At 34.8% G+C, this 15,747-nt stretch overlaps 1 protein-coding gene and 1 non-coding gene across 2 annotated transcripts in view; both read left to right on the forward strand.

The window, feature by feature from the left end:
• The window catches only part of MALRD1 (MAM and LDL receptor class A domain containing 1), a 774,784-nt gene that overhangs the window by 564,007 nt on the left and 195,030 nt on the right, over window positions 1–15,747 (forward strand). The window contains exon 32 of the mRNA XM_042948257.1: window positions 13,623–13,780. Coding sequence (XP_042804191.1) covers window positions 13,623–13,780 — 158 coding nt within the window. The remainder of the gene's footprint in view (window positions 1–13,622; window positions 13,781–15,747) is intronic.
• LOC122225699 lies at window positions 8,764–8,866 on the forward strand. Its single transcript, XR_006205312.1, has one exon. It is a non-coding gene; the product is annotated as a U6 spliceosomal RNA (small nuclear RNA).

Here is a 15,747-nt window from a genome sequence, read left to right on the forward strand (position 1 = left end):
CTCTGAGTCTCCCAATTTAAGCCATCTTTTACCAGTTGAACTACATGGCATTTACAACCTACATCAACATTTAGTATTATAGGCTCACAATAAACCCAGTGAGCTGTTTTATAATTATAATTATTATTATTATTATCATCCTACCTGATAGATGATGAATATGAGACATAGTGGGAATTCAGTGATTTTCCCAAAGTCACAAAGCTTGCAAGTATCAGAGTTTGGATTTGAACCCAGACAGTCTGACCCAGAATTTGTCTTCTGAATACTACCTGCTGCTAGCTTTTTTGTTGTTGTTAGATTCTTTCGGGTGTGTTTCATATTTTCCCAGCGATAACTTGTCCATATCCTTAACATCCAAATACAGGACTTGGTGCCTTCTCTGTAGTAGTTGTCCAATCAATAACTTGTGATGGGTTATCTTTCTTGTACTACTAGAATCATCTTTATATCCATTTTCTGAATTCCCCAGGAGAGTAGCAGTAATTTGCACCTTTGGCCTAAGCACTTTACATGTAGTGTGTCACATATAAACCCCATGAGGTCAAGTATCTACTTACTATAATAATCTCTTTTTGCTTCTCAGTCTGAGAGAATTTGCATAGGTTGCCTAAGGTCACATACCTAATAAGCGGTGTAGTCAGGATTTGAATGGAAACCTTCAGCTAAAGTGCCTGCAAGCTTAACCATTGGACAACACCGCCCACAGTTTCTGCTCATTACATATTCATTAAAATAACCGACAGTACTGTTTTCTGTTTCAATGAAAATAAATCTTCCTCTGTTCTCATATGCTTTTCATGCTCTTTCGGGTAAAATGGCTGTGAAATCGAAAAATGGCAAAACTCATACCATTTCTCAATTACCTAAAGGGATTATATTATGCTTTATTAATTCTGCCTTCCTACATGACTAGGAAACAAGTTTTCTTTTTAATCTCAATTTGGCAAATAAAATCAAGTTACATAAATGCTATTAAGCAAATGCACGTTTCTAAAGGCATCTTGACAAGACAATGATATATAAAGAGGTTCTTCAGGGTTCTTTCATTATGAACATTAAGAGATTCAGAATCCTTTGTCTCTACCTCGACTTATAGGAAGTGCCAACTAATTCGATTCATATAGCACCTTCATGTGATTGAGGTATTCTTGCTGCTGAGCAAATTAAAAGCTTTCACCATAGACGGATATATCCCATTTTGGCATGTCTCAACTATAAGCTTCATTTTTATATCAGATCAGTGATTACTTGAGAGGGGACAGTTTATAGAACCAAAATTTGGTGAATGGTATTAAAATGCTACATCCCTGTGAAAAGTATTTTTTTTAAATAGGTGATAATTACTCTCAACAGAGAGTGATGCCTGAAAAATAAACTGTTAGAAAAGGTAGAAATAAAGAAATGCCAAATCTATTCATTATACAGCTTTTCAAAAAGCAAATCGAAATGATATATTGAAAGACATTTTCATCAAATACCATGAAAAAATTTCATTTGACTCTAGAGTCACAGTATCTGTGGTTGCCATTTTGACAACTTTAAGGAAATTTTTGTTCTCTCTCTGAGCATGTTTACATTTCATAGCCTTTAAAACTTGCAGACGAAAAGAGATTGAGGGCATTTCAACAGATAATCATTGTATCCCCTCTGTTGTAGATTGAGGGACAGGCAGAAATTATAGAGGATTTGGAACCAAGCTAAGTAAGTCTAACTCTGAACAAGGGAGCATTTGCTGTTTTGAAAGAGAGGCATACTGCATCGCATTTTAAAAAACCATTAGGCAGCTTTATTTTATGAGCAAGAAAAAAAAAGACTAAAATTGCCTACAATTTAAAGCTGGAAGTGAATTCAGATCACTTGAAGTGGGAAATTGTCTTTTATGATGTGACCCTAGTACAAGTGAGTATGATTCTTCTGAGGGCACTGGAGCTGAAAAAAATATGGTATTAACTGTCTTTTTATAAAAGAAATGTCAAATTTATTACCTTATGACATAATAACCTGATGAAACATTTTCAAAAACTCAAGATTGTAGCTAATAACATCTAAAAGACAAATTGGAGTCTTTACTGCATGCCAACCCCAAAGTGAGAAAGAATGGCCATGAAGCACACTGATAGATTCTGAAGGTGGCTAATATATTTTGGCACTCTAACGTCAAATAACAATGGTATTCCGAACAAAGTGATGCTGAATTTACACTATTTCACACTAAGTGGCCCCAGTTTTTTAAAATGTGTGTAATTCTTTACAGCTTTTAAGGTAAAAATTGCATATTAATGAGAAATTTCCATCCAGTGCCTGAATTTAACTAATTAAGATCTGACATATAAAATCTGTACACTAGGAATCTTAAGAATTTGTAATCCTAAAACCTGTACAAGCAAAATTGAAATATTACACTGAAATGTAAAGAAAATGTCAGGAGGATGAGTGTAGAGAGAGGATAACATTCAGACATGGATAATAAATGCCCACATTCCAGAGTACTACATCTGGCAGTATTTAATTCCAGTTTTACAAACCTAAGTGAACACTTTCTGATACAATATGTCAGAATTAAGTAACTTTTAAAATGGCCAGCCGAAAGCTGTAAAACTGCCTCAAACCAGCAATCAAAAAATTCTGCTTCCATAGAAGTATATTTCATGAATGTTGGGAAAAGTAAGCATTGGGGAAAATAAATGTAGTTAGTATAGGAAATGAAGGTGGTTGATCATTCCAGAGTCACATATAGATAAAGTCAAGTGGTTCAATGATTTACCATTAAATCCTAAATATGTTGTGGCAGTTGAGACTTTTAAGTTTTATTATCTGCTTTAACAAATTCGGAACTTTGTGTGGGAAGCTAGATTGACCTTCCCCAAGGATTTTGCTACATATATAAATAGGTGGCTCTCAATGGAGCAACTGAAAGTTTATAAATGTTTGAAAGTGGGTCTAGTCTGAGTGTGCTAGATAAAAAATGAGTCTATTTCTGAAAATATAATTCAATGTAAGCTTTTATAACTTTGTGATACAGTACATAGTTCCTGGATAATTCATATATTTCTATTAATAATTTCAAGAGGCTAAGCAACTTTTCACCTTTATGATTCTGAAGAAAAAATACGGCATTGCAACACATCCATTCCCCTTACAAAACCAAGCTTGGATATGCTAGAGTTCTAGAATTAAAAATCCACAATGACTATATTTGCAATGGTTGCTTCTAAATTGCCAGGCATAGTTTTGTATTCTTAAATTTTAAGATGGATAAAAGTTCACATTTGCATGCATTAATACATCAGCCAGGAACTAACTTTGGTAATTTTTGTGTTTGACTGCAGGATTTTATTAGACCAAATTGATTATGCAAATTAGACGAGGCTAGGTGGAGTAGACTTTGAAAACTCACCCAGAGTCCCCTAACTAATAATCGGAATTGCTGCCTTTGATGCTGAGTCTTACATAACACTGTTTGTCTTGTGCTGAAATAAATATACTGCAGTGAATGGATGGATTATTATCATCCCCAGTGAATTTACTTTTTTTTTTTTACATTAAGTACGTATGTATGATACAGCCCTAAATGCAAACATTACATTGTTCTACATTCCTTTCAATGGCGTCATATCTTTACCAAGCTGGTTTTCAGTAGTTACTATGATAAAAGTAAGTACTTGGGAAAATAAGAGTGAGATAGGAAATAAAGGTGGTGATGTTCACTTTGATTTCAAGGAATGAGAGTTCAGGCCATGCCTAATAAGTACACTCTCCAGGGGCAAGTGATTGTAGTTATTTAGGAATGATTTTTTTTTTTTTCAATCTGTGTGTATTAGTCTTTCAAATGCCTGCAGTGTTGTTAGAATATTAACAAGTATTAAGTCGTTTGGACTTACTTACTGAATAAACAAAACCAAAATATTGCTTCCCACCTGGGGTGCCATGAAAAAATTACTGAGACCCTGAGGATGCTGGGACCAGAGTTACATGAGGAGCCCATAGGCAGTGACAGAGGATGGAGAATTCGGGTAGACTGCATTCGGGTTGCCATGCAAACGTAAAACCTACCTTTTAAAAATAAATATCACATGATTAAAATTATTCAAAAGAGACATCTGAGTTAGTGAAAGGTTAATGCATTTATGCAATTAAAGGAAGAAATTTACCAAAATACAAGGTTTTAAACCAGAATTCCTAATTTTTAAAACATATTAAATTTGTGCCCATGAACACAATCATTTCTTTTTCCATTGCTCTATTTGATTTTCAACATCAGGTTAGCAGTAAAGCATGGAAAGATATATATTTAAAGTCTGAGTTATACATGATTTGCTTTTGAGATAGAAGTATATTAGTTCTCATTATGTATGTCATACTAATTAAGAGCTGAGCTATGAAATGCAGTTTTATACAAACATACTTAAAGGTAATTTGCCTTATTTGGAATTAGGTCAGAGCTATTTCTTCATACCCAAAATAGGATGAGTAGATTCCATGATATGCTTTAACTATATAAGTAAAGTTATAATTGAGCTAGTTGGGCTATTCTGTATTATCCTTATTCAGGATAATGTTGTAAAATTTGTCTGATATTGTAGTCCAGATGCATTGGGAATCCTTAAGGGTGTAAAAGGCAATAAAATGAGGGAACATTTAGATGTTCTTATTTAATCAAAGATAGCATAGATTTAAAGAATGGATGTTCTTAATGAATAAGCCATAGTTTTTAGTAGATTTGACAGACAGAGTCTAGGTGTATCTAGGCTGTGCATGCCATGTGTATGTTTTCATTTTCCAAATAAGAAAACAAACATATGACATCTTTGGAAAGAAATAGGAAAGAATACCTTTCTGTGGCTGCACTAAAAATTGTGTACAATTTTCCTAATCCAATATTTGTTAGTACATGTGTTTCATAAAACAGTGAGGATAGAAAACAGTTCACTCATGCAAGCCAGGAAAATTTTCAACTTGTTTCCACCACTATTTTATATTGAGGAAAATCTTGCAGCAATAATTCACATGTCATGTTCCTTGGTTATTTTTCTTGATTTTTTTTTATTTTTCCAGACTTTATGAAGCGTTCTAAGTGAAGAAAATATTTTCAGTAAGGAACTTAAAAAAAAAAAAAATAGATGCAAGTTTCTTCCAGTGTCCAGTCTGGCATTTAAGGAGTTTGGAAGTCATTATTCCCTTCTTCCTAATAAAAAAAAATAATAAAAAAGCTGAATGAACTAAAGTCAACAACTTTTTTTAGATTTATTAGAAAATTGAGGTCTCAAGGCAAACTACAATCCCCAGCTTGGAGATGAGAAGGTGGAAACAGAAAATCACAACTTACTGGAGGAGGCACCCATGAACACAAACCTCTACAGGAGTCAGTATGGGGCAAGAAATCCTAAACTGTAACCAATGGATTGCTGCAGTCTCAATGTGGATAAGTTGGAGAGATAGTCCAGGGGGATTCAGTGTTAGGGAGCCCCCACACTTTTCTCAGTTTTGATTTCAGGAGTCTTATTAGTTTCTCACAGTGAGGATAAGAGGAAAGTCCTTTCTACTTTCAGAAAGTGGAGGGGAAAAATAGCCATTCTGAAAATTTCCCAGAGCATTCTGCACTTCATAACAAAGCCTGCCTTCAAGAGAAGCTATTTTACCAGCACCTAACTGACCTCAGGGAAGAAATACCCAATAATGTTTAAGAGATGGGAGAGATTACTGGGAAATTCTGTTGTTTCTTGTACTGTTCATGAAGTGGCATAGTGATATTTTAAAGAGAACTTGGGTTAATTGTAATGTATATTGAAAACTCACTCTCAACTACTAGAAAAAGTTTAAAAAGGTTATAAACAATTGGTATGAATAAGAGATGATAAAAAATGAAATCATATGCTCAATTAAATTCAGAGAAGACCAAAAAAGAGTGAACAACAACAACAACAGAACAATAGCAGTGATTCGCAAATAATAAACAAATAAGGTAAATGTTAATTCCAACTATCTCAATAATCAGCTTAAATGTTGCTGATCTATATTCACCAGTTAAAAGACTGAGACAGAGAAGATGAAGCCAAAACAAAACTAAAGAACCACATATCATCATCAGTAGGAAATCCACTTGCAGTATAAATACATAGGTAAATTAAAGGTGAAGAATGGGGGAAAAAATGAAAGAATGGAAAAAGGTGTAGTATGTCAACATTAACAAAGAGAAAGTAGCAGTGGCCACGTTAATTTCAGACAAAGAAGACTTCAGAGGAAGGAGAATTATCAGGGATAAAGGTGGGGATTACAAAATGATAAAAAGGTCATTACTCTAAGAAGACCAAACACCCTTCATGGTGTAAGCACGTGACATCAGACCTTCAAAATACACACAAAAAAAAACCTAATAGCACTGCAAGTAGAAATAGATGACTCCACTATTATAGATGGAGACTTCAACACCCCTCTGTCAGTAAATGGGCTAGCAAGCAGAAATCAGTAAGGACATAGTTAAACTGAACCGCACCATCAATCAACCGGATATTTTTGGCATCTATAGAATACTTCATCCAACAATAGCAGAATATACATTCTACTCAAGTTCACATGAAACATTCACCAAGATAGACCACATTTGGGCCATAAAACACACTTAACAAACTTAAATCCTAAATGTGTGCTCTCAGACCACACTGGAATTAAGGTAGAAATCAATAACAGAAATATAGCTGGAAAATTCCATGATACTTGAAGATTAAACAAGTAGCCTTCAAAATAACATGTCAAAGAAAAACATCTCAAGAGAAATTTTGAAATATTTTGAATTAAATAAAAAAGCAAATACAACTTATACAAATGTGTGGGATCCAGTGAAAGTGGTGTATAGAGGGAAATTTTTAGCATTGAATGCATATATTAGAAGAAAGATATAAAAATCAGTAATGTGTACTTAGGAAACTAGGAAAATAAGAGTAATTTAAATCCGAAATAAGCAGAAGAAAAGAAGTAATAAAAATTAAAGTAGAAATTAATAAAGCTGAAATCAGGAAATCACAAAATAATCCAGTTAAGAAATGAGCAGAAGATATGAATAGACATTTTTCCAAAGAAGACATCCAGATGGCTAGCAGACACATAAAAAATGCTCCACATCACTCATTATCAGGGAAATACAAATCAAAATTACAATGTGATACCACCTCGTACCTGTCAGATTGACTAGAATTAACAGCACAGGAAACAACAGTTGTTCTTCAAGGATGTGGAGAAAGGAGAGCCCTCTTAAACTGTTAGTGGACATGCAAACTGGTGCTGCCACTCTGGAAAACAGTATGGAGGTTCCTCAGTTACAAATAGAACTACCCTATGATCCAGAAATTGTACTACTAGGTATTTATCCAAAGGAACAAAAATATTGATTCGAAGGGGCACATGCACCGTGATGTTTATAGCAGAATTATGAACAGTAGTCAAATACGGAAGGAGTTCAAATGTCCATCAACTGTTGAATGGATAAAGAAGTTGTGTGTGTATATACATACATTTATATATATATAACAATATTACTCAGCCATGAAAAGAATGAAATCTTGCCATTTGCAATGATGTGGATGGAGCTAGAGTGTATTATGCTAAGCAAAATAACTCAGAGAAAGACAAATATCATATGATTCACCCAAGTAGAATTTAAGAAATGAAAGAGATGAGCACAGGGGGAAAAAGAGAGAGAGGCAAACCATAGAATAGATTGCTAACTATAGAGGACAAACTGAGGGGTACAGGTGTGGAGGTGAGTGAGAGGATAGATTAAATGGGTGATGAGTATTAAGGAGGGCACTTGTGATGAGCACTTGGTGTTATATGTAAGTGATGAATCACTAAATCCTACTCCTGAAACTAATATTGCACTATATGTTAACTAACTAGAATTTAAATTAAATCGTGAACTATAAAATAAAATAAAATAAAATAAAATAACATAAAATCATAGAGAAAATCAAAGCCAAAAGCTAGTTATTTGAAAAGATTAATAAAATTGAAGAGCTTCTTGCCATACAAACTAAAAATAAATTTTAAAAAATTTGTAATTATCAGAAATAAAAGGTAAACCATCATTACCTACCCATGGGCACTAAAAGGATAATAGAGAAATATTATGTACAACTGTATGCCCACAAATCTGATAATCTAAGTAGATGAATTCCTTCAAAGACACAATCTACCAAATTCACATGAGAAATAGATAATCTGATGCAACCCTGTATCTAATAAAGAATTGCATACATAATTAAAAATCTTCCAAATCAGAAAGCACTAGACTTAAATGGATTCACTGGTGAATTCTCCCAAACATTTAAAGAAGAAATTATACCACCTATATATATTCCGGAAAATACAAACAAAGGGAACATTTCTGTCCTTATTCTATAAGACCAGCATTTCAAATCAAAAACAAAGGCCTTACGAGAAAGGAGAACTAAAAATTAATATCTCTCATTAACACAGATGCAAAAATTCTCCACAAAATATTAGCAAATCGAATCTAATGAAAACAAATATGTGCAGCACAACCAAGTGGGAATTATTCCAAGTACGTCAGCCTGGTTTAATATTTGAAATGCAATTAGTTTAATCCATTACATCAACAGAGTAAAGCAGAAAAATGTAATGGTCATATCAATAAATGAAGAAAAAAGCATTTGACCAAATCCAACATTCATTTGTGATAAAATACCTCAGTAAACTAAGAATTAAGGTGAACGCGCTTAACTTGATAAAGAATATCTTCAGTGCTTGCTTCTGCAGCAGAGTAAAATTTAAATGAAACAGAGAATATTAGCATGGTCCCTACATAAAGATGACACATGAATTCATGATATATATATTCCATATTTTTATGGTGACTATCATTGATAATACCATATTATATATTTGAAATTTGTTGCGAGAGTATATCTTAAGTATTCACACACACACACACACACACACACACACATAATAAATATGTTTGGTGATGGATGGATGTGTGAATTAACTCAGTTGTGGGAATCCTTTCACAGTGTGTACGTGTATCAAATCATCATGTACATTTTAAATATATTTCAATTGTGTAGTCAGCAAGGCAGTATGGTACTGGCACAAAAACAGACACACAGATCAATGGAACAGAATAGAAAGTCCAGAAATGAACCTACAACTATATGGTCAACTCATTTTCAGCAAAAAGCAGAAAAGAATATCCAATGGAAAAGAGACACTCTCTTCAGCCATTGGTGTTGAGAATACTGGATGGCAACATGCAGAAGAATGAAACTGGACCACTTTCTTAACACCATACGCAAAAATAAATTCAAAATGGATGAAAGACCTAAAAGCGAGACAGAAAACAATCAAAATCCTAGAGGAGAACACAGGCAACAGCCTCTTTGACCTCAGCTGCAGCAACTTCTTACTAGACACGACACTGAAGGCAAGGGAAACAAAAGCAAAAAATGAACTATTGAGACTTCATCAAGATAAAAAGCTTCTGTACAGCAAAGGAAACAGTCAACAAAACTAAAAGGCAGCCTATGGAATGGGAGAAGATATTTGCAAATGACATCTCTAATAAATGGTTAGTATCCAAAATCTATAAAGAACTTGTCAAACTCAACAACCAAAAAATAAACAACCCAGTTAAGAAATGTGCAGAAGATATGAACAGACATTTTTCCAAAGAAGACATCCAGATGGCTAAGAGGAACATGAAAACACGCTCAACATAATTCATCATCAGGGAAATACAAATCAAAACCACAATGAGATATCACCACACACCTGTCAGATTGGCTAAAATTAAGAACACAAGAAACAATAGGTTTTGGCCAGGATGTAGAGAAAGGGGAACCCTCTTGCACTGTTGGTGGGAATGAAAACTGGTGCAACCATTCTGGAGGTAGGGAGGTTCCTCAAAAAACTAAAATGGAACTATGCTATGATCCAGCAATTGCACTATTAGGTATTTGCCCAGGGGATACAAAATACAGATTCAAAGGGGTACCTGCACCCGAGTGTTTACAGCAGCAGCAATATCAACAAAACCAAACTATGGAGAGAGCCCAGATGTCCATCAATTCATGAATGGATAAGGAAGTTGTGGTATGTGTGTACACACACACACACAGAATGGGATATTACTCAGCCATCAAAAAGAATAAAATCTTGCCATTTTCAATGACATGGATGGAGCTAGAATATATTATGCTAAGCAAAGTAAGTCAATCAAAGAAAGACAAATACCATATGGTTTCACTCACCAAGAATATCTAAATAAATAGGAATGCATTCCATGTTCATGGATAGGAAGAATGGATATTTTGAAGATATCAATTCTTCCTGATTTGATGTATACATATAATGTAATTCCAATCAAAACTCTAGCACACAATTTTGTGGATATCAGTAAACTTACTTCAAAGTTTACATGGAGAGACAAAAGACCCAAAATAACCAACACACTATTGGAGTAAAAAAACAAAGCTGGAGGAGTTATAATACCTTATTTCAAGACTTACCATAAGGCTATAGTAATCAAGACAGCGTGATATTAGCAAAATGATAGACAAATAGATAAAAGGTATGGAACAGAGAGCTCAGAAATAGACCTACACAAATAGGATCATTTGATATTTGACAAAGGAACAAAGGTAATTCAATAGAGAAAGTATTGTCTTTTCATCAAATGGTGTTGAAACAACCGAACATCCATATGCCAAAAAAAAAAAAAATCTTGACACAGAACTTAAAATTTTCATGAAAATTAACCAAGGTGGATTATAAACCTAAAAGTAAAATGTAAAACTATAAAACTCCTAAAAGACAAAATTGGAGAACATTTAGGTGTCTTTGGGTTTGGTGATGATTTTTCAGATGCATTACCACAGTTGTGAATGAAAAAGAGTTTGTGAGTTGGACTTCATTAAAAGTAAAATTTCTAGGGGCACCTGGGTGACTCAGTCAGTTGAACATCCAACTCTTGATTTTGGCTTAGGTCATGATCCCAGAGTCGTGGGATCAAGCCTTATGTCAGACTCTGCAAGGAGCATGGAGCCTCCTTAGGATTCTTTCTCTCACTCCCTCCACCCCTTTCCCCTGCTCACATGCACTCTTTCTCTCTCTCTCAAAATTAGAAAAAAAATAAATGAAAACTTCTGGTCTGTATAAGACACTGTTAAGAAAAATAAAAGATAAGACAGCAACTGGGAGAAAATTTGCAAACATGTATCTGAGAAAGCACTGTGCCCAAAATATAAAAAGAATGCTTAAACATAACAATAAAAAAACAACCCCAATAAAGCATAGAGTAAAGATCTGAGCACATACCTTATTGAAGAACATATACAAGTGGCAGAGAAGTATAAGAACAAAAATGGTGACAAGATGTTATCAGGAAAATGCAAGTTGAAATGAAAATGAGATACCAGTGCATACCTATTACAGTAGCTGCAATCCAGAACACAGACAACACCAAATGATGATGAGGATAAAGGGGAATGAGGACTCTCCTTCATTGTTCAGGGGAGTGCAGAATGGTACAGCCAACTTTGGAAGACAAGTTGGCAGTGTTTTACAGAACTAAATATACTCTTACTATCAGATCCAATACTTGTGCTCCTTATTATATACACAGACGAATTGAAAACTTATGTTTACACAGAAATGTGCACACCGTGGCTCTCAGAGCTTTATTCATCATTGCTAAAGCTTAGAAGAAACCAAGATGTTCTTCGTAGGTGAATGAATAAACAAACAGTGGTATATCTATACAAAGGAGTATTATTCAGTCTGTGATAAAAAGAAATGAGCTAGCAAGCCACAAGAAGATATGGAAGAACTTTAGATGCATATTGCTAAGTGAAAGAAGCTAACTGTAAAGGCTACATACTGTATAATTCCAACTATATGGCAGAATAAAAAGATGAAACAATGGATATACTTGAAAGATCAGTTGCCAGGTGTTTGGTGGGGAGAGAGGGAGGAAAAGATGAAGAGGTGGAACACAGGGGATTTTAGAACAGAGAAACTATCCTGTACAATACTGTAATGGTGGATGCATGTCATTATAAATTTGTCAAAGTCCGTGGAATACACAAGGGAAAGAATGGACCCTAATGTAAACTATGGACTTTACTTAATAATTATGCATCAATGTTGGCTCATTCATTAACTGTAACAAATGTACTGCACTAATGCAAGGTGTTAATAATAGGTGAATTACATGTGGTAGGGGGGAGGAGGAGGAGGAGGGAGTATAGAGAACTCTGTGATTCCTTTCAACTTCCTTTAAGCTTAAAACTGCTCAAAAACATAAAGCCCATTATTATTACTTTTTTTTAATGGGCACAAGATCAAGCAATCCCTTAAGACTTTCATCTCTATTTAGGCTGTATGAGGACTACATCCAGGCTGTCTCATTTGCCACATATTTGTATTTACCAACAATCCATATGGTGAAATAATGTTCTCTGTGAACATGAACAGGCAGAAACTCATGGCATCAGTTGGTGCGAATGTGGTCACCTAACTCTCCTTTGCAATTCACTCTGGCTACTTCTATTTTTAACTCTATTCAAGGGTGTAATGCATGAGTGTTCCTTCCATTGAAGAATTCAGTGTTGGGGCAGATAAAGGTAACTAACATACTGATTCCTCAGAGGGTACTAAATTTACCTGACAACCAGCTCTTAAATAGGAAAGCTTCATAAAAGAAGCCTCTTTTACTATTAACTCACAATTCATGGTTTGAAACCATGTATCTCAGTAACAATACTAAAATGTCACAGGAAAAAAGGAATACGTTTAATTAGAAAATATTTTAATAGCTTTGATTTAAAGCTACAAATATTTAACCTAAGAAAAGGTTTATATATAAATATATATATTTATATATAGGTTATATAAAGGTTTATATATATATATATATATATATATATTTATATATATATATTTTTTTCATTCTTTCATAGTAAAAGCCATGAAGGGAATAGCAGCTATGATGAATTATGACAATGATGTCTGTAGAAAAAAAGATCCATTGGTGTTTAAATGAAGAGATCTTTCACATACTGATGCAGTTGAGGAGAAAAGAAGTTATCACTAAGAAAAAAATAGTATGGTCACTTTTAGAATTATATATATATATATATATGTTTTTTTACTGGTACTCCATTACATTCACTACTATTCTGATCAGTGTGGGAATCAGAGCAACTGAAAATGAGATACAGTACCAATCAGCCTCTAATACCCTGTGTCCCTGCTCTACTCACAGCATACAAAATATTTTACTTACTTGAAACTGACAGGTTTGAGCAAATTAGAAGAAAAGGAATAGACCTTCAGAGTCAACAGAAATATCTGATCACTTAATTCAAGAGTCACCTATTGAGGTGAATTTTGTGAATCATATAATCGTAGTGACTTTCTTTTTCTTCTTTTTTGGTCCAAAAGAATTGAACCCTATTGATATATGACTCCACAGAAAGAAAATGAGTTGTGTTTAATTGTGTGTGTGGGGGGGGGGGGGGTGAAATTTGCACATGGTTTAAATATATTCTTCCTCATGCTATAACACATATCATTGTACTGATAGTGTTGCATTCATCTGTTTCAAGGTAGTGGCCAGCACTTCCTGTATGTCAACTCATCTGGCCCCAAAGAAGGCTACACGGCAAGAATCACTACTTCCCAGTACTTTCCAGCAAGCCTCGGAGTGTGTACTGTTCGGTTCTGGTTCTACATGGTTGATCCCAGGAATATGGGGATATTAAAGGTACAGAAGGAAGGGAGAGATTTCTGTTTCACTGAAATATTCATAGAATGTGTTTAAACATTTTTTCTTGTTAAATCACACAACACCAATGCTGATTCCATTAATCTCTCGTTTCTTTCTGGGACAGTGGGACTCTGGCAAGCAGTCCTGTCATTCATCTTAATCTCATTCAAGATTTATCTCATTCATGGCTGCCACCTGAACTCAATTATGGTGCATGCTATTTAAAAGATCATCTAGAGATAAAAGAGTATGGGCATATTGTGCATGAGTCCTCTACTAACAATTTAGATAGGGAAAATGAAGAACTGTGATGGGAGGGATAATGATAAAAAGAATTTTCTTCCCCAAACAAGGTAAAGGCAAAGACATTTAAGATCTTCAGCATATGTCAGCTTACCCTAAAAACAGTAGGCTTGCTCCCTTTTTGATTAATTTAAGACAAGAATCTGCCTCAAACACAAATGTCTTTGAAGAAGCAGGTTGCTACATTTTTAGTTCATCATATGAAATATCAGCAAGCTTTTCAATCAGCCAGAAGCAATTTTGAAATCTTGATTTCTAATTGAAAGATTATACATCAGAACACAGAACCTGGTGTTATTGCTTTGTAATTATACAACCACCTGTTGTCTGAATAAATATAATTGGAATCATTGACTTTATCTCAAACATTGTCCCTTGTAAACAATAGCAGTTGGTAAGTGATTCCTATCTTTCAGGCTGGGTGTTTAAACTTTGTGTGCACTCTCCCTTTTGATTCTTCCATTCACCTCATGAAGTAGAGTATTTTCCCCAATTTTACAATACAAAAACTAGCCGTTGATAGAAAAGAGAGCTTTTCAAGTAAAAATATAGAGAATTTGTACTGATTCTACATGGATGTCTATTTTCCTAAAGAGAAACCAGTAAAAAACAACAGAGAGAGATTCATTATTAACAGTTTCAGAAGGTGAGTAAATGAAGATCTTGTGAGGATTTTGGATTTTTTTTTTTCATTGTTTTTATATACAATATATGAAAACTCAGTAGATTGGTCTATTGTTTATGTTAAAACGCTCTTTATTCAAAAAGAGCATCCTTATTTCTTTCTTTTTTTTTTTTTTTTAATGTTTACTTACTTTTGAGACAGAGAGAGACACAGCATGAGCAGGGAAGGGGCAGAGAGAGAGAGAGGGTGACACAGAATGTGAAGCAGGTTCCAGGCTCTGAGCTGTCAGCACAGAGCCCGACGCGGGGCTCAAACTCACGAACTGTGAGATCATGACCTGAGCCAAAGTCGGACACTTAACCGACTGAGCCACCCAGGCGCCCCAAGAGCGTCCTTATTTCTTGTAGCCGTTCACCAGCTAGTTAGTACTACAGACTAAAAGTACCCCCCCACCACCAAATTCATATGTGAAATCCTAAGATAGCTATTTCCATTACCCATTGCTTTTAGCCATGTTTCTATAAATATGTAAACTTTGAAAAGAAACATTGCCCTCAAGTCTTGATTTTTGAGACCTTGCTCTTGGTGACTATCGTTTTTTCTAACCAGAGAGCGGCAGGTAAGTGTAGCAATGCTTTTATGCTCCAGGTAATCTTCAGACAGGTCTCCTGAGAAGAATAGGGGAAATTATAAAGCCTGACATCTGCCTCTTGTGGAGAAATCACCCTCCCGTACTACAAATTGTTTTGATAGGGTTGACCATCATTGTAGGTTGCTTTTCCCACCCCGACAGCTGACTCAAGGCATAGCCTTCTCCAATAGTTGGTGCAGGTGATAGGAGGATTTGTCTTTCTTCTGTATTATGAGGCACAAGGTTGTAGGCTGGATTTGGGTTATTGGAGGCCATCTTTCCCAACATGGGGAGAGATATTGAGAAAGAAGCTAATATAGAGAAGGACTCCGACTGAAGAAAGAGGAAGAAACAGAATGGTTTTTGCTCTGTTCAAATCCTGGATCCTACTGTGTCTGAGCCAAT

This window comes from Panthera leo, chromosome B4, assembly GCF_018350215.1.
Source record: "Panthera leo isolate Ple1 chromosome B4, P.leo_Ple1_pat1.1, whole genome shotgun sequence".
NCBI classification, from domain to species: Eukaryota; Metazoa; Chordata; class Mammalia; order Carnivora; family Felidae; genus Panthera; species Panthera leo.